This window comes from Cydia strobilella, chromosome 4 (genome assembly GCF_947568885.1).
Source record: "Cydia strobilella chromosome 4, ilCydStro3.1, whole genome shotgun sequence".
In the NCBI taxonomy this organism is placed as follows: domain Eukaryota; kingdom Metazoa; phylum Arthropoda; class Insecta; order Lepidoptera; family Tortricidae; genus Cydia; species Cydia strobilella.
The window spans coordinates 6,807,757-6,833,732 of record NC_086044.1 but is presented as its reverse complement, the minus strand read 5'-3'; the positions used below and the strand labels follow the sequence as shown (position 1 = coordinate 6,833,732).

Genomic DNA, 25,976 nt, shown 5'->3' with positions numbered 1-25,976 from the left:
ATTCAAATGTCATTATAAATATTACAATTCTATAATTCATATAGATATAGCTATTTTATTTTATTTTGTTGTGTGGCTAAAATTGGTGTACAAAAGTAGTTTTAATTAGTAAGAAGAATAATCTACTTTTCCAGTTATGGAAGGTTTTATTGAAGTGAATGAAATATCTGATTTCGTTTCATATATCCGCAGTGTAAGTATTAGACCTTGATACCCCAATACATCTATTTTTTTACCTCTTTCTGCTGTAATTCTGATTATAAAGATTCTGCGTAGGTGTTGGGAGGCGTAAACACCCTGAAACTTGTCCAAAAAAATATTAGTGCTTAGGAATTTAGGCTGGATTAGGAACATAGACAGTTTAAGACAGACTTTTAGGCAGATAGGTATTGAACCGAAACCGACATATATTTATACGCAATACTACTGGTAATATACTGTCATTCAATTTTAAGATTAAAGTATAGGCATTTGTGAATTATAATTATACACATGTATAACTGAACAACCAATATAGGCATGTCTGCATAGATTCAATACTAAGTACTACATATTATTCTTTCAGATTGAATGGCGTGATCCGTGGCTGATAGCTTTACTATCATTTCACATTCTGGTAACATTTATGTGCTTCTCTACAAGAAATTATGGGAACTTTCAAGTTATGCTGTTTATAACATTATGTAAGTTAATTTTCCTTTTCTCATGTACCTTTGACATTATAAGTTAGAAACTTACAGTACAGCCACTAATGTATTGTGGGTTGTGGTCAAAAATCGCGTGTTCAAATCTTGGTTGTGCTGAGCAGAAATATTTTTTTTTTCTTCAAAAGATGATTAAAATATTGGTCAGGATTCTTATCTTAAACAGACAGAGATTAAAAACGTCATAATAAAACAGATTGATTGTACTTCTGCAAATGCAATATATTATCTCAATAGCTACTATTGTAAATTACAATATATGTTAACTGTCAGGCTTTCTTGAGTACATTTACAATAACTGGTTGTTAATTATTATCAAAAGGTTTCTTGTAACTGTTTACAAAGTTGAATTCATGAAGCATTGTGCTACTTGTGCTGTTAAGATAACAAATTTAATTGTGTATACCAACATAGAGGATCGATTTTTAAACGGATTGGTATAGGTTGCTATAAGAAAATGATCATAAAAGGCCTGCCTTATCTTTTTAATTTATGATAATTTTTTATCTACCAATTCTCTAAACAAGAAAAGCATTTTTTTATAAAGGAAAAAAGATATGACAACAATTCTGGTTCTTTATAGGATAAAAAGGATGCCATTTAGGGAAAAGGATCCATCCTCTAAAATTTGCCATTTAAATCAATGACTTTTCGTTTTGACAGAAAGTTCAAATTCTATTGACAGTTTTTTATGGATTGGATCCTTTTCCCTAAATGAAGTGTTAATAAACTTCTAAGAGGCCAACCAAGAAGGAAAGTTATATTTGGAATTTTTAAGGTGTCCAAATGTTACTTATGATTTTTGAAAACTCACAAATAAAAACAAAAGTTAATGACACACAAATACCCACCTCTAAAAATAAAAGCCAAATGCTTGTGGTAACCACATCTAAATTTTTTATGTCTGTTAGGAGATTTAATTCTTTGCCGGTTACTGCAGAAATTGGCAATTCCATACATGTAATTTTGACCTCACTACTCTTAACTTAATAATTACATGTTATCAAGTTGTTACATGTAGGTACTATGTTATTATTTTCTACAAGGTCTTGGGTAATACTGCGTGTCATTGGCTGAATAATGAGCTGTATTTTAAATGACGGCTTGCATAATAAACTAGTTATGGGCATTTAAATTGCAAATCCATTACTTAAGGTAAAAGTAACAACGTTTGGGAAAGGATACATGGTTTTAAAATAACTACAGGAGATGTAACAATGTTTTAGGGTTTTCATCCTTGCTATTTTGGTGAAGTGGGGAACCTTATTTTAATTAATTTTGACATTATTGACCTGTCTGTGTAAGATAAGGATCCTGCCCAAATATTTAGTCATCTATTGCGTTTTTAAGAAAACGATTTTTTCTGCTCTATACACCACTTTTGACCACCACACACATTTTTGACCACCACACACATATGAAAAGAATGATAAACCTGCAAATATTATAAGGCAGCGACAGATGTATGGGGTGCCTAATATTTAGTAAATAATATTGTAAACACAAACTATAAAAAATTAAAAGGTGACAACCATAGAATCCGTTTGTGGCTTTCCACACAGAAGGGTCCTTACGCTTCAAGTGCAATAAGGCCATTTTTATCTGAGTTTCCAACAGAAATTCTGATAGAAAGGTCTTTATTATAAAGGTTTTTATTATACGGAACCTTCTCTGATAGAAAGCCACATTTAATTGTCTACTCTGATAAAGATTGGAAGGGTTAATCGATCCACTAAGGAAATTCGTACACACGACACCTTAAGAGGTTCACTCATGGTCCCATTAATGGCTTCGATCAATCTGACGAGAATCATGATCAGACGCTTCAAAATTGCCAGCCAGGCAGCCAGATGCAGCGCTCATACACGGAGCAATTGGCCGTTACGATCGATGCGCGATTGAGGGATACGCGTGCGGCGCCTGTGTCAAGAATGAGACAAAAATCAAATCGTTGGTCGCAAAGAGCCATACAATGGCGATTCATCGTTGGGATATTCATGATTGCACGGGTTTTCGTTTCGATCGGTGTGTCCCAATCCCAAGTACAATAAATAAGGCATTTTAAAAAATAACCATTGTTTTCCCACATTTCACACTAATGAAATGTCTAGTAATTACTTATCTGTTGTAGTGTTGTCGGTTACCGTAGGCCGTCAAGGACACAGGCCACTTAGTGAAAGCCTTGTAGGTATGGTATTGAAATGGTATCTTATGTTCGTATCTCAAAACGAATGTTGAATATGTTTATACGTAAGGAACTTCAATGATATTAACACAAAAAACGCCAGCATGGGGAGTCTGGCGAATTTAAATAAAAAAGCATTTGAGAGTATCTTTTTATCAGTTTATTTTTGTCGAAACTAACTGCATTACTTCTAAGTTTTCCAAGTCCAATCTCAGAGGGCCTACCGCCAAAATCGAAAAACCTTATCTGCCTTTTAGGCCAATCAATTTAGATCCATCAAAAGCATTTCCAGTTAGCTGGAACTCGTTTTAAAGTTTTAATACCTTAATTTGGTCCTGTGAATGCGTGTAATCGTAGTTTGCGTAATCCGAATGTACATAACTTTTGGGAGCGAAATGTTTGCTCTTTCTTCAGTATTTTGCTTGTAGCTCGAAAACGGTACGTTCGACGGAAAATATAATTCCAACCAAAATTCTGTGTCGACGGTCGAATGAGCATTTAAAACTTCAAATATGCACACCTGGGATTGCGCAAACTCGGATTACACGCATTTAGGACTAAATGTGCCATTCTCAATCAAAAGGGTACTTATTGCCGGTTGTCAATAAGGCACTATTTCCATGTAACTTTAATTTGAAATCAACCTTATCGACAAGCGACAATGTCGTACCTTTTGGTTGAAAACGTCACAAATGAAGGTATTACTTAAAACGATTTCCATGCAGCTTGCTGGAAATTGATAGTTGATACTTCGAAAAAATCTAATTTGATTGGCCTATTTCTATCGCTCGAATATGCAAGAGGGGTGGAGAGGCAGTAACGATTTTAGATTTTTCTTAACTATAAGTAGTTTAACGCATTTACTGCCAACGTTTTTGAGCGCTACGCTCGTAGCCGATCCCCGCGTTTTCCCGCTTTGTAGAGGAAAGCGAACAGAGAACCTGCCGAACGGGGGTTCCCGGCACTCAATGTGTTAAGGATTCAATATGTCTTGAATTGTACCTGTCACTCTTTTCTTTTTCAGTACTTCTCGTGTATTTCTCGGAGAGTATAAACGAGGTGGCAGCAAGGAATTGGGCCCTGTTCTCCAGACAACAGTATTTTGACAGCAAAGGACTGTTCATATCAGTGGTGTTCTCCATCCCGATATTGCTGAATTGCATGATTATGGTGGTGAGTAGACAAACCCCAGACCATCATCTACGTCAGCCATTCTCAAAGTGTGCTCCGCGGAGCCCTAGGGCTCCGCGAGAATACTCGTAATAAAAAGAAAAAAATCAAAAACCAGGTTTTCTATGTCTGGTGGTGAATAAAGAATTCACAATACACATATACAATTATTTTTATTTGAGCCTTCATCAAATATTTCGCATTCCAAAAGGTTTCCGTAACCAAAAAAGTTTCGCAATTATTTTTATGACCGAGTGTTTTGGGACTTTCGGAATGATTATATTCAAAAATATTAACTTCAAATACTTTTTTAGAAACCTATAAGCTGTTTTATATTCTTATCGAATGATGTGCCACTTGTTGATTAGTTAGTTACGTTACATATATGAAGTGCAAATTAATTTTCTTAAAAAGTCAAACCCTATGATCTTTACTTAGGTACTTTTTATGAACTGTTAAATAATAAATAAAAATAATACGCGTACCTACACTTTTTTTTTGGACATATTTCATAAGTTTCGTTTTATGGCGGCTATGAAATTATTACTTATCAAATACTTTTTAGGGTTCCGTGCCCAAAGTGTAAAAACGGTCTGCCCGTCTTTCTGTAACCAGGCTGTATCTCATGAACCGTGATAGCTAGTTGAAATTGAAACAGTTGAAATTTTCACAGATGATGTATTTCTGTTGCTGCTATAACAACAAATACTAAAAAGTACGGAACCCTCGGTGGGCGAGTCCGACTCGGACTTGTCCGGCTTTTTTTATAGACAAGTACAGTAGCCTGCTGTAGGAAACGACATTATCCTTTCTATTTTTTCGCAAATGTCAACGGCATTTGGCACGCATATACATATCGTAACATACAAACTAAGTACTTCCTTAATCAATGCGATAATCTTAACATAATCTAATATAGTTATAAATGGTTAGATTTCACTTATTCATTTATTTAATCTTGTTTAATTAGGTATTAAATATTTTGTGTTCGTTTTAAACAACCATTTACACAAATACACACGCCCCTCCCCCCCCCCCTGCACCCTTGTCGCAACTTGCCACACTGTTAAGTGTTGTGTGATATTTGACAGTTATTATTATAAATACAATGTACTGACATGTCTCTCCCTCCTCCTTAACTTGTGACGTACCTAATTCTTAAATTCGTCAATTAACGTATGAAACGTTTTTTTCAGGGCTCATGGCTGTACCAATCCACGCAGATAATGACCAACATCAAGAAGGCACAGTTACGGCAGCGGCTGAAAGAGCTCAACATCAACAGAGAGCAACAGAAACACATTAAGTCAGACTAAATGATAACATACAGGTACCGGTAGGACACTAAATAGCAGATATTTTATCAAGCAAAAACTACAGAGAGGATATCCTGGTCACGGCACCACATTTGTTGTTAGAATATTGAAAAAAAAACTTAAAAAACAACTCTGGAAATGATTACAGTATTTAGTTTTTGCAGTAGATAGAATATCGGCATTTTTGCAGTGATCGTAAGAAAACAAAGTATGATATCTTTAGTAATCTTGATCGAGTATCTACTACAAACAGTCGCAGCACGTTACCTTTAAAAATCGGCCTAAAGCCCCGAATACTTTTGATTTTGATGTTGTATAAGATTGAATATAATATTCGATCAGGTTACCAATGATATCATTTGGCGTAAAAGAGTATAAATGTTTTTGCCATTATCACTAATTAAATTTGGTGTAAGAAATGTGATCAATTTTGGATAAGAAATGTTATTATTATAAATATTGGCGCAGGCATTCTGTTTAAATCAGTTTTTTCAGAGCATTTTTTACTTAACAATGTATTGACATTTCGCATTTCGACTCTACATATTAATATACACGACTTGCATAAATAAGTACGTGCTCTATCCAGCTTTTGCTATAAATTATTTTCATCTTTTTATTAACTGTCTACCTACTTCACGGAATATAGACAAATTAATATCTACGGCCCGGTTTGACCTAAAATTTATTTATGATCATATATCTACTATATACTCGTAATTAACTTTCATCACATTTAGTTTTTACTATACATAGATTAACAATCAATTCAGTGGCACCATTCAACTAAAAAAAAGGATTTAGTACACGTACCATGCCATAAGCTGTCATTTCAAATGTTTGATTGTAGATAAAAACCACAAAATTGACAAGATGGGTATCGCCTAAAGAGAATCATCATATAGATTATTATCTTTTCATATAGATTTTCGTACATTGACCCGCCTGTTGACATCTCTATTGCACTCGCACAATTATATCCCGCCCATGATGCCGGTCAAGCTCACACAGTGACATTGACAGTTTTATATGGAACGCGTCTCTTCTTTAGTATTCAGTATACATGAAAAGATAATGAACGATACGAAAATAAAGTGAATCTGACGTGATGACTGAAGGCGGGATTCCACTAGTGTGCGGCACTGTGCGGCACAAGCATTTTTGTACTGAATTTGCTCGTGCAGCACACTGGTGGAATCCCGCCTTTACATGATGTACGTGCACCAAATATCTAATTAATGAATCGACTAAGACTGTCCGTGTCCACTTACTTAAAGAATTTCTGTTTTATAATAAGTATAAGATTTTCTGTTTGTTTTTAAGACAGAGATGTAAAATTACTTCGTTAGCTGCACTTATTTCTAGCTTTATTTATAAGGTTTTAATAAGAGAGTGAATAATATTAGCCCAGCATTAAATTTTCATGATGTGTTGTTGGGAGCACTTGTAATCCTAGTATTCCTACTGCATTTTTTCCTACGTGTTTCTTGCATTTTCTTGTACTTAAGATATAAAACTGTATTTTTATTTTCCTTAAGTCATGACGTTGTTGCCAGTTGTCAGTAGACAAACAGTAACGTAACAGTAGTTAGGGCGTTCTTATATAAAAATACAAATTAAAATATCTGGATGTTAAATCGCTTTGTTATATTTTTTGTGCGCTCCCATGCTTGCTCTGCATCGGCAAGTTACATACAATCATAGCATAAAGTTAAACCAATCATAAAATGTAGGTACGCTGCTACTAGTACTCTCTTCAATAGGGTATTATCTGGACCTGAACCTGGGTCGGGCGGATTTTCTCTGTATTTAGGATTCGGGTTGAAAATACTTGTGGATGCTCATGCATTTTATGAGTGTTTTACTCTACCGCATTAATGTAAGTTTGCCGTTGTTTTAGCACGCATGTAAACGAATATGAAACCTAAACTGTTGCCATGTATTTGTAGGTTTTGTATGGAAATATACGATTAGAAAAGGTAAAATAAATTTAATTTTTAGTACATAAAGTCGCTAGAATAGTTTTTTTTAATTTGTTATTGTGAATGTTTTTTACAGAATTATTATTTAAGACTCTATGTCCAAATTGTTATATTACTAACTGTTGTGTTGTATATATATTTTTTTGACAATTTTAGGTTTAAGTAAATCGATGCAGTTGTCTTTATTTTAAAACCAAAATAAAAGAGGACTAGACTCAATATGAAATGTAATTTTGACATTATGAGAAATGCTTTATTTTGATACATGAAAAACATAATAAAATTAATAAACGTTCACAATGTCACTGTGTGACAAGGTAGCTTGGCTCACTTACTGTGAACTGTAACTTCCTATGTATAGGTACCCTTTCTTTCGCAAATAAATTACTTATGATTTATGACTTATGAATGGCTGTTTATTTATATACTTAAGTTTGTGATAAATTATCTAGTGAAACTTGCGAAAGATTGAAGTATATCGAATCGATATAACATTTCGGAAATATTCCTTGGAAAAAATAAGATGTGTTTTTTATCTAATAAAACATAATCAATTATTTATTTAATATAATGGTGCCTCCGTCATTGGACGATGGCTGAAAGAATGATGATTGAAAGATCATGGGTTTTGCCATTATGAAGATAGATTTCTTTTATATTGAAATGCAGTAATTTTTACAATCATCACTGGCGGATATGTTATTTGAATGTGGACAATATAACAATTTGTGCCTATATGTATATAATAGACGATAACTGGTTTTTTTTTTTTTTCAATGTTATCTATTTTGTCCATTCTTATTATGGTATTATTATTTAAAAATAAGAATTTATGTATTCTATTTCATTACTGTCAATTGGATCTCGTTTTAATTGTTTATTTTGCTTGGAACAAGTATTTTGGAAGGTCAGATAAAGTATCTAAAATAGTGATATCAAAATTATAAGATAACTCTACCTTCGCTTTGATTTCAAGACTAATCAATTTTATACACGTCTAATAAATATAGACTCAAACATTCAATTATTGATTACGTCCATACGATATTTAGATAATAGCATGTGCTGTACGTATTTAGTCCATATAAAAAATATAAATATGTAGGTATATATTCGCGTCATAGAACTAACCTTTAATAAGATCATTCATTCATAGAGTTTATATTTCTTTGAAAGTTTGAAAATAGTTTAATTGGCCCATTACATCCACACTCATCTACAGCTTAGGCAGTAACTCAATTTCGGCGTTTGTAAATCCAAGCTGATGCGTTCTGTATTATGTATGGATAAAGTATTACAATTTGGTGTGTAAATAAAATACGAAGTTTAACTAGGACTCAATGACTCAACTTCCTTTGTAAATTATCTACTTTCTTTCTGCTATGTCGATTATCAGAGCCTTGTGTAAATGATTTCATTTCTAATAGTATTTAGCAGTTATGAGTAAATATCAAGACTGAGATGTGTGTGATTCATAACATAATTGTTACAGGCTTTATTATATCATCTACAGGCATTTGACACGATCATTATATAATCATGATCATTATTATATAATGATGACTTAAAGTGGTATTCAGAATTAAAAAGAAAAACTACAAGTACATAAATAAAACAGATATTTTTCGTAAAAATACAATAGGCTAGATGACAATTTTTTATTAATTGTATCAATCGATCAGGTTTATTTTTAGGATCAAATATCTATGGGACCCATTGCATTAAAGCAATACAAAAGTCAGAAATGATAGTCAAAGCCCGACAGTCGTACTTCACTCGCGAAACGCTTCTAACAAAACGATAAGTGAACGTGACGTCATCATTTTGAATGTATGGACAAAATAAGAAAATTGCGTTTTTGTCGATGAAATATTGCGTTTATGTATATACTTGCTGTACAATATTTTTTTGGATAAAATGTAAGGAATCGAATGGTACCCTTAACTTTTTTCCTTTTTTTGAAGTTGAAAAATTACTTAAATTTTGAAACTTTCAAGTCCTGTATTTTTGTATTATTTCCATATATTATTTTAATATCTACATTATTGTGATAAATTGCTCATTTGCTATCTATGTTACTAGATTTTGATATAAAATTCAACATGTGTCATCATCATCCCTATTGGTTTACCCATGACAATAAAAGTCACTTTGACTCTTAAAGTGCTAAATAGACTTGAGCATTCATTCGAGCAGAACATCGAGCATTCGCAGTTTCGCCGAATTGTTCGACGAACGCTAGTAAATTCTTCTGTTTGCGAAAATGCTCATCACAACACAAGTGAATGCTTAAGTCAAGTCTATCAGCACCTTCAAAAGTATTTTGTTGCCGTAAATTTACTGTAGCTAATTATAAATATCACTGTAGAGGCAATTTAATTGGTCCAAAGACCTCCCCGCACCTAAGCGTTATCCTACTTTCTCTCTAAAGTAGTGTCACAATACAGAAATGAATGATTTACAACGACGATGTATATATATGTCTTTTTTTTAATTACAAATCGCTACATGTTTAAACTAGACTAGAGGTAATTGAAAGAATGATTATTATTGATTTTAATTTGTAGAAATCTGTTTGCCAAGCTTACATGTGGTAGGTGTACCTACACATTTCACATGATTGTTGTCGATGGTATATGTTTTGCCACGCTTTTAGTTAGACCGCGAGCCAGGCGCAAATTTTGTCAGTCATCGCCTCCCGGGCGAAAACTCGTATTGCGGTTAAAGGCTATGTATGATGAACCCTCGTGAACGTCAGCTGCCGCTCTGTTGGTGGGTTGAGGAATGGCAGCCACCGAAACGCGTAACACGGTTTTTCCACCGCGATACAACCGGCTGACGATTTGTTTTATTAACAATAGCATCTAAACTATCATCTGACAAAGTATCAAACGGGAGGCTATGACGCCGATGACTGAAAATATTTTTTTTTTTACATGTTCATGTGACCAGCTGACGGTCTTTCCACAGCGATACAATCGGCTGACGATTTTGTTTGTTCACAATAGCATCTAAACTATCATCTGACAAAGTATCAAGCGGCGGGAGGCGATGACTAAACTTTTTTATAGACTTTATTTGCTGCCATTCCTCAACCTACCAACGGAGCGGCAGCTGACGTTCACGATGGTTCATCATACATAGCCGTTAAACACTCTACGAGTTTTCGCCCGGGAGGCGATTGGTCATGGAAATATTTTCCTGGCCCGCGGTCTATATCACGCATTTTCCACATCTTAGACAGTATGAGACTGAGATCTCGCCAATGTTGTCGTGCCATGCCAATGCATCTATTTACCTATAATGAACTTGGGTTCCCCCTTGGAAGATATAACCAAACGGAGACGCCATAATTTTCTGTATAAAACAGTGCCGATTTTTGCGGGGGAGGGGCACGTCAAATGTATACGTAACGTAAAAATAGCCGTGTTAGATAAACGTCATCAGTCCATACATTGTGTATGACCATTAGCCGCCTATTTTCGACAGAAGGGAACGCCTGTTATGGACCGCGACTACGCGAGCCAGGCGCAAATTTCGTCAGTCATCGCCTACCGGGCGAAAACTCGTATAGCGGTTAACGGCTATGTATGATGAACCCTCGTGAACGTCAGCTGCCGCTCCGTTGATGGGTTGAGGAATGGCAGCCACCGAAACGCGTAACACGGTCTTTCCAGCGCGATACAACCGGCTGACGATTTGTTTTATTAACAATAGCATCTAAACTACCATCTGACAAAGTATCAAACGGGAGGCGATGACGCCGATCACTGAAAAGAATTTTCTTTTTTACATGTTCATGTAACCAGCTGACGGTCTTTCCACAGCGATACAATCGGCTGACGATTTTGTTTATTCACAATAACATCTAAACTATCATCTGACAAAGTATCAAGCGGGAGACGATGACTAATTTTTTTATAGACTTTATTTGCTGCCATTCCACCAACGGAGCGGCAGCTGACGTTCACTAGGGTTTATCATACATAGCTGTTAACCAATATACGAGTTTTCGCCCGGGAGGCGAATGGCCAGCGGTCTATTAATGGCTACTCCGTTTGATTTTATCCTCTAAGGGGGCGCCCAAGGATGTAGGTATTGTAGGTGATATTTTGGTGATGAGCGCCCAGGAAATGCCCTTTAACAGTTTTGAATGATTCACGGTTAGTTTCACTAGACTTATATGAACCGTGATTATCTTTTGTATTGTTTTCGAGCTCCCGATATTTCGACGCAGTTACATGCATCTTGTTCACGGGTAACTGAAGTCGATATAAGTGATTCATCGTATTGCTAAGAGTCGGCAATGATAGGTATCAAACACATTTTTGTTTGGCAGGCAGATTGGAGTCATTTATTTTTTATTTAAGTATACATATTTCATTCACCAGATAATGCTTTAACCAGCTTATTAATAAAATATTAGTTTCAAAATCCACTATGCTTAAGGTAAAGGATTTTTACTTAATTTGTTTTATGTATGCTTTTCAATAAAGTCATGGATTACATATTCAAGTGTTTTTATTCAGGCAATTTTTACCTATCTAAATAAAATATCCTTAACATAGGTAAACTAGGACTAATTTAGGTATTTGATGATATCAGCACTATCAGCATGTGTATTCAAAATTGATCAACTTCTGTTTTTTTATTCCGTAGACAAAAATGACATTTCATGTGATACTAAGAAATGTCATGTCTTACACATGAAACGTCCTTTTAGTCTACGGAATAAAAAAACAGACACCTACTACGATTAAAATTGTGCGTTAAAGATATAGATACCTACGTTAAAATAGATAACAAAACCGAATCTTAATCCTAGCATAAGGAACTGCTGTTAGGTATTTTTATAAGACAAAGAAACAACTGTCAATAAATTAAACGGCATTTATATAAGTAATAACTGACTTAGATAATACCACGACCAATTTAATAATTATAATTATAAAATGTGAAAATCGCAGTTGAGCACAGGGTTTGAACACTTTAGTCTTTAATCTACAAATATGAAAATTGACGGCTGTCAATTATGAATTTACTATCTAAAATTTTAGTACTATTATGAATAAGTAATAATAATTGTCCTAATTCAAATTTTCTAGAGTTAAGCTAATTTATTAGGGAAGCGGACTATAATCAAAGAAAATTATTCTACATCAAGTGGGCATAACTAAAAAACATTGCAAATAATGCAAACAATCAATTATCATTATTATTCACAACGACGGGACTTAATCGCATAAAATTAGTTTTAAATTTACCTCCGACGTTTCGAGGACGGCGTAATAATGAGTAAAAATCGTAAAAGTTAAATCAGTGTGAATCAATTATCAGTTACTATGATCGACTCTTTACAGACAAATATATAAACAATTATTTTTTTGCAAAAAGTGGGTAACGTTTACAGGTCTTCATGTAAGTAAACAAAATGTAGTTTGTTTCAGCTGTTTTAGTTAAATGTAAAGTAAGTTTGGCTGCTGGTACTTTATGAACTCCAGTCACGTCATACGCAGATTATACAAGCTGACAAATTGTTTGGCATTTCTAAAAAATAACCAGTTTGACCTACCATGCAGTCCTTAGAGGATATAACCAAACGGAGTAGCCATTAACAGGCGTTCCCCTCTGTCGAAAATAGTCTGCCAATGGTCATACACAATGAGCTCAAACGTTCAAACGTTTTCAAACGTTTTTGACTATATGTATACATTTGACGTTCCCCTCCCCCGCAAAAATTGGCAGACTTGTACAGCAACTTGCAGACAAGGCGTCTCCGTTGCTTATATCCTCTAAGTACCAGTCCGATCCCCTATTGGTGGACAAAAACATATCCGATTCTTGGAGTCTATTTAACGGGTCTGAAAATGATAGTAGCTACAGATGCGTTAACACAGAATAACTAATAGGCGTTAACGAGTTTATTGCCTGGTAACCGTTTCAGCAGCATGATGCTAATCGAAAATAAATACGATTGCAGATGGTTTGGCACAATCGGCCCTCCCTAAGAATAAAAGAGGATATAATAGGATAGAGCGGTACTGTCATAGTAAATTTTGTAGCCACAGTAAATTCACTGCCATCTATCGACACACGGTTAAAACTAAAAATAATAATATCAAAAAATGTATTTATATATGGATAAATGATATTTTTTATTTGCATTAATTATTTTTATATGATGTTGACCCATTTTCTTTTACTGATATGCGTTCAAATTGTTAAATTAACAAATGAAACCGTCAACGGCATCTATTCGAGAGTAGGCCAAAGGTGGTAAAACGTATTGGCGCCATCTGTTCGCGAATCAAATTTTCTTGATTTTCGAGGCACTTTTTTCCTTAGACTGTATCTATCTAATACGGAGTTACATAGTCTTTGGAATAACTAATAGGTCTAAACTGAACGTCAGCTCATAAACCGTTAGCTGCAATCTTCTCTTTGACCTCCTTCATCATGAGCGCTACCAAGTTGTCGAGGTCCACCTCTGGCTTCCAGTTCCAGTCGCGGCGCGCCTCGCTGTCGTCGAATACTTGGGGCCAGGAGTCCGCTGAAACGTAAAACATATTAGTTAGAAATATGCGCTTAAACCGGCCACTTTATTGCTTGAGCGAGAAAGTAAGTATTTATTGCTCTTGGCCGTTTGTGCTACAAACGTAGCGGAAAATAAGCTAAGGACATTACTTATTTCAGATTATTAACCTTGTTTCACGGAGAACACATGAGTGAACTACTTAAACTTGGCGTTTCTCGAACTATCTCGCGTACGCGTAGGCATTTACGATGGTTGTTAGGCAGTTAGGTAGATTTTTACCGTATACTAGCGAGCATAAACAGCTGTTTACTTATCTAGAATTTCACGCTGCAACCCTATCAGCATAAGTTAGCCTACTTTCCGGTTGCTAGCCTTCGACGGTTTAGTAAGGCCACATTATTGTATACAGTAGGTTCCTAATATGCAAAATAAGTATTCATAAATTGTGCTATCAGAATCGTTGTGAGTGATCGCTCTATTCTTGTATTCAGTGTGTATATGCCTACGGATGCAGTGTGTAATCTCCCAGAGTTCGCGGATTGCCTCGGAGCGGTAAGCGCTATTATAGACAGTTGCAACGCGGAGGCAGTTTTTATATTAGGGGACTTCAACGCTCATCCTTACGAACCGTTCTACTATGAACTAGATAGCTTCTGTATGGAGCATAATTGGAACTGTGTGGACATAATAAGGTTAGGTTTAGGGTCAGATACATTTACCTTTTTAAGTGAAGCGCATGGGACCACACGGTGGTTAGACCACTGTCTTGTAACTAACTCGGCCCTAGATACCGTGAATAGAGTATATGTGAATTATGAGATATTAGGGTCAGATCATTTCCCACTATTGATGGAATGTGACGTCAACTTAATTAGACATAAGGTTATGAACACATTTTTATCAGTAGATAAGGTATTATGGGGGGAACGTAATTGCCTTGAAATTGAGAAGTACACTGTGGAATGTCAGAAAAAGTTAAAGTCGATTGACGCACTAAACGTACTATGTTGTATGGGTACATCTTGTAACGATATCTGTCATAGAAATGTAATTGACGATTTATTTGGACAAGTGGTAGCCGCTTTAAGGGATTCTGCAGTTTTGAGTCGTGAAGGTGGGCGTAATGGGCGCAAAAAACGGGCAAATCACATGATAGGATGGAACAAGCACGTCAGTCAGGCTCATAGAGAGGCTAGGGCTAGATTTCAAGTGTGGCTTTGGTATGGTAAACCGACCTGTGGTCGAATCTACGACGATATGGCAAAATCAAGGCGTTTGTTTAAGTCAAGGTTAAAGTGGTGTCAGAGCCATAGTAACCAGATTAAAATGGACCGTCTTGCCGAATTGCATTCTAATAATGACTTCCGAGGCTTTTGGAAGAACACGGCCAAGTTAAATGGAAAATCTGGCCGGCCAGCGAGCGTAGACGGTGTCAGTGACTGCAAGGGTATAGCAAATATTTTTAAGTCTCACTTTGCCATACAATCACCCCTTGGGAAGTCTGCCCACTTGCCCGATGCTGGGCACGTCAATAATAACCAGGTCTTGCAGTTTACTTCTGAGGACGTTGCTAAAATAATTAAAACTATGTCAAGGGGCAAGTCTCCTGGAGTTGACGGGCTCAGTATTGAGCATCTGCAGTATGCCGGTTCACACTTACCTACGATTTTAGCGACATTGTTTAATTTATGTGTTGGACATTCGTACCTGCCTTCTGAGCTGATGAGAACGGTTGTAGTCCCTATAATTAAGGACAAGACGGGAGATGTTGGGGATAAGTCTAACTACAGACCGATCTCATTAGCCACGGTAATTGCTAAAGTATTTGACAGCCTCCTTAACAAACATCTTAATCACTTTGCTAAGCTGCATGATAATCAGTTCGGTTTTAGACCCAATCTCTCAACTGAAAGCGCGATTGTCTGTCTTAAGCATGCTGTCAAATATTATACCGACAGAAAGACGCCCGTATACGCCTGCTTTCTCGATTTGTCGAAGGCATTTGACCTGGTTTCCTACCACAAGCTATGGGAAAAGCTCGAGAAAATTAATTTACCCCTAGAGCTTATACAAATATTTAAATATTGGTATGGAAATCAGGTCAACTATGTCAAGTGGGGGGACACCGTATCCGATGAGTACAGATTGGAGTGCGGCGTAAGGCAAGGCGGTTTGAGTTCGCCGACACTTTTTAATCTCTACATCAATGAGCTTATCGAGGTACTCAGCAGCCGCCATGTCGGTTGTCACATTGACGGGGTTTGCTTTAACAATATCAGCTATGCAGACGACATGGCGCTGCTGAGTGCGTCCGTGGGGGGCCTTCGAGAACTCATAACTCTCTGTGAGCAATTTGCCAACAGTCATGGCCTAAAATATAATGCAATAAAAAGTGAGATTATGATTTTCAAAGCGGGGTCCAATTGTCCGTCTAGCGTTCCTCCTGTGTATCTCAACGGAGCACCTTTGAAGCGCGTTCACAAATTTAAATACTTGGGACATGTGCTGACTGATGATTTGATCGACGACTCTGATATTGAAAGGGAACGGAGAGCGTTGTCAGTTCGTGCCAATATGATTGCCCGCAGGTTTGCCAGCTGCTCGAATAACGTGAAGGTCACACTGTTCCGTGCATTTTGCACATCATTCTACACATGCAGCCTGTGGGTTAAGTATACACAAAAGGCATACAACGCCCTCCGTGTCCAATACAATGATGCCTTCAGGGCGCTGCTGCGGCTGCCGCGGTTTTGCAGCGCCTCAGGTATGTTCGCGGAGGCGCGCGTGGATTGTTTTTACGCCACCATGCGCAAGAGGGCTTGGTCAGCTGCCTGCCGCGTGCGCACCAGTGGCAGCGCCCTACTAGCGGTTGTCGCGGACCGACTTGACTCTCCATTTGTGAGACACTGGTTGTCATTGCATGCACCAGTGTCTCAAAATTGGGCGAAATAAGAGATATATTTATAATAAAAAGATATATGTAATATTAATTTATCGGAGACATGTTAATGATTTTACTTTTGACATTAAATTAAATTGAAATGAGAATACAATCAATAATAATATGTTTATATTTTTCTAAATCTTAATTATATTTTCTGACATGTGTCCCATAGGTCAATAGAATTTGTATTTTAATTTTAATTAACTTAAATTTTATTCTTAATTTTTTATTTTCAATTTTAATGTTTCACTGCTTTTATGAGCCATGTTGCTTGAAATAAAGTATTAATAATAATAATAATAATAATAAATAATCTAATATGCACAAACTGGGTTGAGAATGTATCTGACATCTTGGAATGACTTCCAAAAAGATATATAAGTATCTCTACAGCTCGCGGTCTAAAGTATCTGTCACAGGTCACAGTGTAATTGTTCTACATTTATGGACATATACTTATGACGCGTAGTCCGGTACTTTTGATGCTTACTATTCTATACTATCGTGGCATCAGGTGATTTTACCAAACCAATTTCGCGCGGACGCGCGGCTTACTTTACCATCATGTTATCAGAAGGCCTACCGCGAACCACGTTCGACGTGTTGCCTCCCTGTCAGACACGTACGAATTTATGCGACAGAGAGAGTCAACACGTCGAACGTGGTTCGCGGTAGGCCCTCAGATATTGTTGCTGATTAACACCCCCTAAACGTGTAAGAGAGTTTCCAAATTCCAAACCTTTGCTCTCCGTTATTTGACACAATTTTCGGGTTTCTTACCAATATCCTGTCTGCTGTCAGGTCGATACGTGATCTTTAAGTCAGGAACATATTTAGCTATTTTATCAGACAGTTCTTCCGGAGTGAAGCTCATGGAGGTGACATTGTAGACCCTCCTGTTGAGCAGTTCGTTGGGAGTCTCGAGGAACTCGGAGAGGGCTCGGAGGGCGTCTCGCACGTGCATCATGGGCAGGCGCGTGTCGGGCTTGAGGTAGCACTCGTAGTTGCCCTTGCGAATGAGATCGTGGAAAATTGCAATAGCGTAGTCTGGAATAAGATAAATCGATTTTCACTCACATATTTCCACAATTACAACCGTCAGACAAGCTTTCTAATGTTGTGGCATTGGGGATTATGAAAGGACTCAATTCAAGAAGTGCTGCAATTGAAGAAGTAGGTAGAGTTTTTTACACGTGGAATGGAGTTTCATTCATTGCTTCATATCAATCAAATCACCATTTGGAGATGGGGCCTTAAAAGATCTCATCGGGCAAAGTGTAGTTCTCACTGTGTCTGAGGCAAAGGCCGAGATCTACTCTGGACTGGATCACTCAGCCAGTAGGTAAGTAGTATTAATAAATGGCGTTTGGTCTGGCTATTCTATCAAAATTCACTTACCGGTGGTGCCACCGCCGGGCGGATCACTAGAGATAACTCCCGGGAACCTCAAGCAACGGAAATCCAACCCAAACTTATAAAAATAATATTCTCCTATTAATTCTGCGTGCACTTTCGACACGCCATAAATTGTTCTAGGTCTCTGTACAGTTATATTAGGAGTAGGATTTCTAGGAGAATCAGGGCCAAAGGCTCCAATCGTGCTGGGGACGAAGATTCTTAGTTTATACTGCTTCGCGAGTTCTATAACATTATGCATTCCCTCTATATTCACTCGGACCGCTAGAGGAACATTTTGTTCTCCTATAGCGCTGAGTAATGCCGAGAAATGGATCATCCAATCAACTCTGTGGTTAACGACAATTTTCTGCAGGCCTTTGAAGTCGAGGATGTCCGCGAAGATGTAAGGGCCATCTTTTACAACGTCCGGCGTTGGCTTGATGATGTCTGAGAGGATAACATTTTCTCGGCCGTATTTTCCTCGTAGATACTTGGCGCATTCGACGCCGAGCTGACCTAGGCCTCCTGCAAAAGTAAATAATTCCGATGTTAACGACGATACCCTATATATATAGGTACGTAGATATAAGTACACTGTATTAGAAAGGGACTATAGGTATAAAGCACAGACCACCGTATAAAGATATTTTAATGGAACACGGTCACTTGCATCAAGAGCTAAAGTGTTTGTTCACATGTAGAACGAGGCGGGCGAGACAAGAGATTCATATTTTCGATAGATATATTGTCTCTAGGCGACAAACCTTGTATTGAGGACACTACTTTATTAATGTATAGTATACGTTTAGAATTTAACTCTATTAAAGCTGGGATTTGTACGTGATACGATAGCGACAGTTTGCTCCATAAGATGGTTTCTACTTTAACAGACTATATATCAAGGTGAGGAATTATTGTTATTATTAATAAATATTTGCAATGCAAAATGCAACAACTGCCTACTGTCCGTGTCCGTAACGGGTAGTAAGTACCTAATTACTCTTTAGCAGAATAATGTACCGTTTTATTGAACAGTTTATTCGCTTAAAACATTTTATTTTATTTACAAAATATAATTATTAGGGACATCGCGTAAGTACCGTACATTCGACATCATAATTTACCTCGGAATTCGGAATAGTCGGGATCACGTGTGTTGTTATATCAAGGAGATTCGGGGATGTTATGTTTGATTGTGACCATAGGGCATATAATAGGATGTCTTAGGCGGTACCTCCTACCTAATTAGGGTTTAAGGTTAGGGTAAGATACTTATATAAGTAAAATCATCGCGGAAAATGTTACCTACCTTACCCAAGAACCCTAATTTTTTTCTATTAATAGTATGCCACTTTTAGTTGATAAATTATAGTCAACTAACGGCTAATTTTACTATAATACTAGTCCTATAAAAGTCCTTACTATTTATACTAATAATAAACAGTAAGGACTTACATTTTGTTTAATTTTATGTTAATATTATTGAGTCTATTGACTTTATTTTTGTATATTTTAAATATTAAGGACTCTTAACCTGTTTAAATCTGTTTTAATTGTATGTTACTTTTATTATATTACTACGTGACGTAATTTCAAGTCAAACTACCGTAGAATGACCGCATGGCTATAACTAATTGGACAAACAAAACGTTACATATTTCCCCTAAAGAGTATAAACATGTTTATTTGCTTTACGTCGTGTCTACGTGAGTTAATTGTTGAAGCAATGAAGTAAACAACTAGATTCTATACTAATATTACTAATGCGTAACATCTACTGCGTTCGAGTCTATTACTTCTCTATCATGGTCATGGTAGATAGTCTAGTACTCTAGTCGACAAGTTCGATCAAACTTGTGAAAAATTAGAGACCTGCTCCTTAAAAGGTCGTGTGATAGGTGGCTCATTGGTTTCAAAATAATGTCTAGAAAAATGAATTCGAAGCATTTACTAGCACATAAAAAAGCAACTGTTATAAACAATAAAAAAAAAGTAAATTGTTTTTCGCCAATTAATTTAAGGCTGAAAGTAGCCCTCCGCGCGTCATTTTCGGCATGTGCGCGCGGCGTCAAAAGCGAGTACGTGACTTTCAATATTTTTTAAAAGGTATTTAATTTTAAAATAAATAAAAAAATACATTACAAAATTTAACCGTTAGAAACTTATCAGTTATTTATTAAAACAAGTTAGGCTATTGTTAACCAAAAACATTTTCTTGAACAATTTGTCTTCATTGGAAACTAAAAAAAAAATGTTTAAATAATTCATGTAAAAATATTTCGCTTCGTGGAGCTCTTCTTATATACCTATACATACTATACTTAACAAGATCACGCCATAAAAGTTAAAGAAAAATAGTAGCTTGTTTATAAAAAATGTATTTTTTCATTTTTAATTGTAATAATTGAAAATGAAATAGTATTTTATACAATCGTGATATAATAGAGAGCTTTTCAGTCGAGTACCGTGTTTAAGCAACGAAGCTTGCTGAGTTGCTTAAGTTAAGGTACGAGATTGAAAAGCTTGATTATATCACTATTGTATACAATACTTTTTCTACGAGACAAGAAAATAATACTTTCAACTAGTAGAATCATATAGATAAACAAAACAAAAGTATACAGCTAAGAAACGCGAGCTGCCGCAGCCCGCGATACCTTCATACTCGTACGCGCTCCGGCCGCCGGGCCCGGCGCCCCCGGCGGGTTGGTCAACGACACCTCCTCGTAACTCATGAGGCCCTGGTACCTGCTCCTTGCAAAATTCAGTTTTAAGACCTTCTCGATTTCGGCCACCGTAGCCTATGGAGACTAACAAGCAACGCTAAGCGGTTTTCGTAGGGTATGGATGTTGCTATATGAAGGGTGTCACATGCGCGTTTCTGACTTATGAAGCAATTGTTTCTACTACAACAAAAAATATAAATGTTTTTGTTGGCCAACCAATCACAAAGCAAATGCGACGCAGCAGCGTGTTTAAGTAGGCTAATTTGCATTGAATCGAATTATTTTATCGAAATGTATGTTCTATTTTCAAAAATTTTATAATTGACTAAACCGTATCGATAAAATTCTTATGCTTAAGTCGTAAGTGCCATAGACTATCATACGATGAAAAGAGTAAGGTTGTAGTGTTGCATGTGAAGTTGTAATACACAGATTATACTCGACGAGTAGAAAAAAATACTTTTCACCTCAGCAGCTCGAACAAGCATACTTTCGTCACTCCCTGGAGTGAGGAAAGTGTGACTTTCCTCACTCCAGGGAGTGAAACAATGTAGCTTTTTAATTTAGTGAAGGCCATGAACTTCATACTTTTATTACATTTTTTTAATGGTACGGTACGGTACGGTCCGGTAGGGTCCGGTCCGGTCCGGTCCGGTCTCGTCTCGTCTCGTATCGTATCTTATCGTATCGTACATATTATAATACTTTTTCTGTTTATTCTGTGTAATTCGAAATACATTTTAACCTTTAATATGTTCTCACTACTGAGGTGAAAAATTATGTGTGCAACACGAGAGCAAAGTTATTTTACATCTCGTGTTTTTGAGTCTCTCGCTACGCTCAAGATTCTACCTTAGATTCACTCGCTTCGCTCGTGATTCAATTATAGAATCTTTCGCTTTCTCGGGACTCAAAATAAACACTCGCAAGAAAAACCAACTTTCCTCTCTTGTTACACAAATAACTATATAAGACTTATAATTGTTGTGTAATTTAAACTTGCAATTTTTTATGTGCTAATAAACGCTCCATTGCGTGATATCATTGCGAATTCAATGAGGTATTCGTGGTATTACACGTATTTTTAGGAGCAATATTTCTTATTTTCACTATTTGGAACTTGTCGACTAGACTAAGAGACCATCAGTTGAAAAAAATAGGATGGCCTACTAAGCCCAAAGACAAATTAGTCTTCGAAAAAATGGTTTTCTGAAAATGTTAACTTTTAAGCATTTGGTAATTTTCATATTCAGGAGTCAGTAGAAAACTGTAAATCTGGCTCTACATTGTGTTAGAATTGATAACACATTACCGTAAGCCAGAAATAACACGGGTACCTAAGAGGGGTAAACCAGCTGTTTAACCCAAGGAACAGTCAAGTCAAGCGACGTCGCCTGAGACAAAGGTCACATGCAGTCGTTCCATCCCCCACTGAAAGGACCCTAGACCGACTCCGAACACATTCAGTCATATAACTGATAAATGATATTAGCAATAAGTAGTACGTTACGATACAAGTGCGAAGAGCAGGAAATTTCCAAGGGAGTGTTTTAAATTGACACGACTAGTGCGAGTAGTGCGGTAACTAGCACCATATGTTCTGTAAAACACGTAAACTAAAAACATGGTGGACTCATCGAATATACTTTATGGTCCTGTAGTACTGTACCTACTGTAGGTAGGTACTGTGGGTAAACAACGTTATGGCATACATTTCACTTTCTCAAGAATCTCTACGTTCGTTGAATAAAATAATAACAATTATCAACTTCCAACTCGGTGAATTTATTTGTATCCAAAATTGGCGAAGAAAACTCGATAAACCCACATAACTTGCCAAGGTCTTATGCTAAGATGATTGTTTCTCTAATAAAAAATACACAGTTTCTGCCTAAGTATAAGTAGGTATACTCCAACTTACCGGTAATTAAAATTTTAGGTGGAGTTTGCTTGCCGCCATTTACACTGTACGTCCTAAAAATATTAATCGCGTGAGAAGTCCGGCACAATTTCCTCAGCAACATCATGCCACAGTACAAAACACGATGAAACACTAAGTAAGACGAACGGCGACTGGCTTCAGACAATATTGGGTCAGATCGTGCTAAAGGAACGGAAAAACTGGTTGCCGGTCGAGCCTCTACGCAAACATTACTGCATACGCAGGCCAGTTAAAGGAAAATGAGTTGTAAATCATCAAGTTATAGTTATAGCTTTGACTGACGAAAATTCAAACGTGAATGGAGGTGTGGCGTGATCACGATGATGTTTTTTGTGTTCCGTGTGACCTTCAATTTTCGCTATTTGTGCGTTGTTATGCAAAAAAAATTATTTGCATAACTATGATGATGTTCGAGTTATGATGTTCCTACTACTACCTACGTATTTTCCAAGTGTGATAGCGTTAAACAAAATGCTAAAAAAAACGTTCTAAATTAGGTATATCAGTCAATTATAAGTAATTCGTACTTTTTTTTAGACTTCTTTTTTCTTTTTTTTAAATTCCCAATACGCTTTATTTACATACAAGATATATACAGTGGTACTACGTAAACGAAATTAATAACTAGCTTAAATCTAAAATAGGCCCTTGAGGCATTGTACCAAGGATGCTGGCGGCATTTCCTCGCTGTATCGCAATGCTGATACGTTGTGCGAGGAAGCCGCCAGCTCTTCGGTCACCAGTTACGTCAACCAGACGCTTCGCGATTTCTGCAAACAACTTGTGCGCGCTGGGACCCCATGGACCTAGAGTTTCAACTCCAAATGGAACGAAAACCTACCTAATTAACCTACTTAATTAAAACGTAGAAGCAATATTTTTAGTTAAATGTCAGAAGCAGAGTCCTAAGGAAAAAATATAGTAAGGTCTCATTCAAGACTGGTATTCAGTATTCTTTTGATGTGTTTCCTGGCCTATGTTAGAAATTTTATTTATTTCCCAGTGCATCGCTCTGTTATCTGTTACTCTACTCACACAATTTATTGTGAAGTTCAGTGGCGTAGCTAGGCGTAGGCGAAGTGGGCCGTCGCCTACGGCTACGCGCCCCAAGGAGGGCCTCGCGGCGCGACTCGCGCGAGGTCCCTTCGGGCACAGTGAAAGTAAGGCCTCGCAGATGCGATTTCGCCCACGGCTAGATTAGTTCAAGCTACGCCACTGGTGAAGTTGACCTGACACACTAAGATTTATGTCAAATTCTTATTATGTTTCACAAATCCTTAAAAATCCTGTTTAGTTTACTGTGCCAAGTATTCGTGTTTTTTTTATAATAGGGTAGTTGACACATGTTGAATTTTATAACTAAGTGCCAGTTGCACCATCCGCACTTAACAGACTGATCAACGTCAACCGGCGCGCCACGGCGGTTTACTATGAAACTTTCCATACACTGAAATTTAGCGAACTCTTTAACGATCACAAACAGTTGGTGCAACCGACCCTAAATCTAGTTAAATAGATAGAAAATGATCAATTTATCACAATAAATTGGAATCTTAAAAAACCGGCCCAGTGCGAGTCGGACTCGCGTTCCAAAAGGGTTCCGTACATTACTTGCACAATTTTTAACAAAGTATTTTATATGTGAAACGTGAGTGAAATGTCTTTAAAAAACCCTTAGGGGTCGGATCAAAAACTAAGTAATTAAGTCCGACTTACGCTTGACTGCACATTTCTAATAGTTTTTCCTGTCATCTATAGGTAGAGTACTATATTTTTTTTCAAAATTTAGAGTTTCGGAGATAAAGGGAGGGGGAACGGTCATTTTTTTGTCTATTTTATTTAATAACTTCTAAACTATTTTTTTTATTACAAAAAAAATATTTTAGATTCTTAAAATAAGGTCTAGCATTTGATATGATATAGTTTGAAAAACTTTATTTTTTAATTTTCTCATTTACCCCCCAAAGTGGCCCCCATGGTTTAAATTCATTTGTTTACGTTTGTGCATATTATTTGCAAATATACCTAATACCTACTTATAGAACGAATTACACTGAAAGAACACATCAGAAACAGAGATTCATCATTTCTCAAAATAACTAATTTGTCTGTTTTAAATATTTATAATAATAGGTATTATCAGCACATAGCAACAACAGTATCTATTTGACATCATAGACAGATACTTATTATCATTTCTAAGCTCTAATACATAATTATTTTAACCGTTTATTCAGAATTCCTCTCGCAGTCTCGAGTGAACCAATATTATCTGACCCCTGCCCCTGCCTGACAGGACAAAATGTAGTTATATCACAGAATAACTAATAGTACTACCGTACAGAAAATTCACTCCTGGTTATATATACGTAGTTGCGTATCTTAGGTTCAAGTTACATATACTTAAGACTTCTAGGTACAGACGTTTCAACAAATGGCATTCAATTTTAGATAATTGCTGGCATGCTGGCTAAGTAGTAGCAACGAATTCAACCGATCGACCAAATGCCGCAATGTATTGCAAATCACATGCGTAGGTACGGGACGTTTGGAGAGGCCTTTAGTAAAGATGGCCACATAACATTAATTACACGTGTTTCGTGAATCGACGTGCTATATTCTCGCCGGTCTAATGTTTTACCAAACAAGCCTTGCTGGTTTTTTGCCCGTCGCGGTTTCGCGGTTCGCGGATATATGGGCGACGCATAATATTTCCACTGTTTTTTTAATTTCTATCGGTGGATAATAATACAAAATGTGACGTTATGTTTTTAAGCAAGTTATTTTATATAACCTAACCTAACTAAATACTTACCTAAGTAAAAGTAGGTATACACATTGATCTGTGTATGTAGTATACGATATAAATTATAATATACATGTAGGTTAGGTACTCATTTTTATATGATAAAAATATATACTTACCTACTTGGGTATATGTCCAAAATATCTATAACTCAGGAATTAACATTTGTGATAAACAAATAAGAAATATATGCCCACTATATATGTACATATGCCCTTACAGGGATTCGATCTGCAGCTTCGTAGGAAGTGCTTGTGAGTCTCGGGCT

General features: G+C 36.6%; 2 protein-coding genes across 2 annotated transcripts; one reads left to right on the top strand and one right to left on the bottom strand.

Annotated features, from left to right (window-relative positions):
* Positions 1 to 30: 30 nt before the first annotated feature.
* On the top strand, positions 31 to 11,865 carry LOC134741024 (transmembrane protein 18). Its single transcript, XM_063673753.1, has 4 exons — positions 31 to 193; positions 566 to 683; positions 3,914 to 4,062; positions 5,256 to 11,865. The coding sequence occupies exons 1-4, from the start codon at positions 137 to 139 to the stop codon at positions 5,373 to 5,375; spliced, it is 444 nt and encodes a 147-aa protein (XP_063529823.1). The 5' UTR covers positions 31 to 136; the 3' UTR covers positions 5,376 to 11,865.
* A 368-nt stretch (positions 11,866 to 12,233) lies between these two features.
* Positions 12,234 to 23,094, bottom strand: LOC134741005 (L-threonine 3-dehydrogenase, mitochondrial). The gene is made up of 4 exons (XM_063673724.1): positions 22,882 to 23,094; positions 18,235 to 18,759; positions 17,617 to 17,883; positions 12,234 to 13,907 (listed from the first exon to the last, which is right to left on the bottom strand). Exons 1-4 carry the CDS (start codon positions 22,985 to 22,987, stop codon positions 13,771 to 13,773), a joined length of 1,035 nt encoding a protein of 344 aa, XP_063529794.1. The 5' UTR covers positions 22,988 to 23,094; the 3' UTR covers positions 12,234 to 13,770.
* Between the last annotated feature and the right edge of the window lie 2,882 nt (positions 23,095 to 25,976).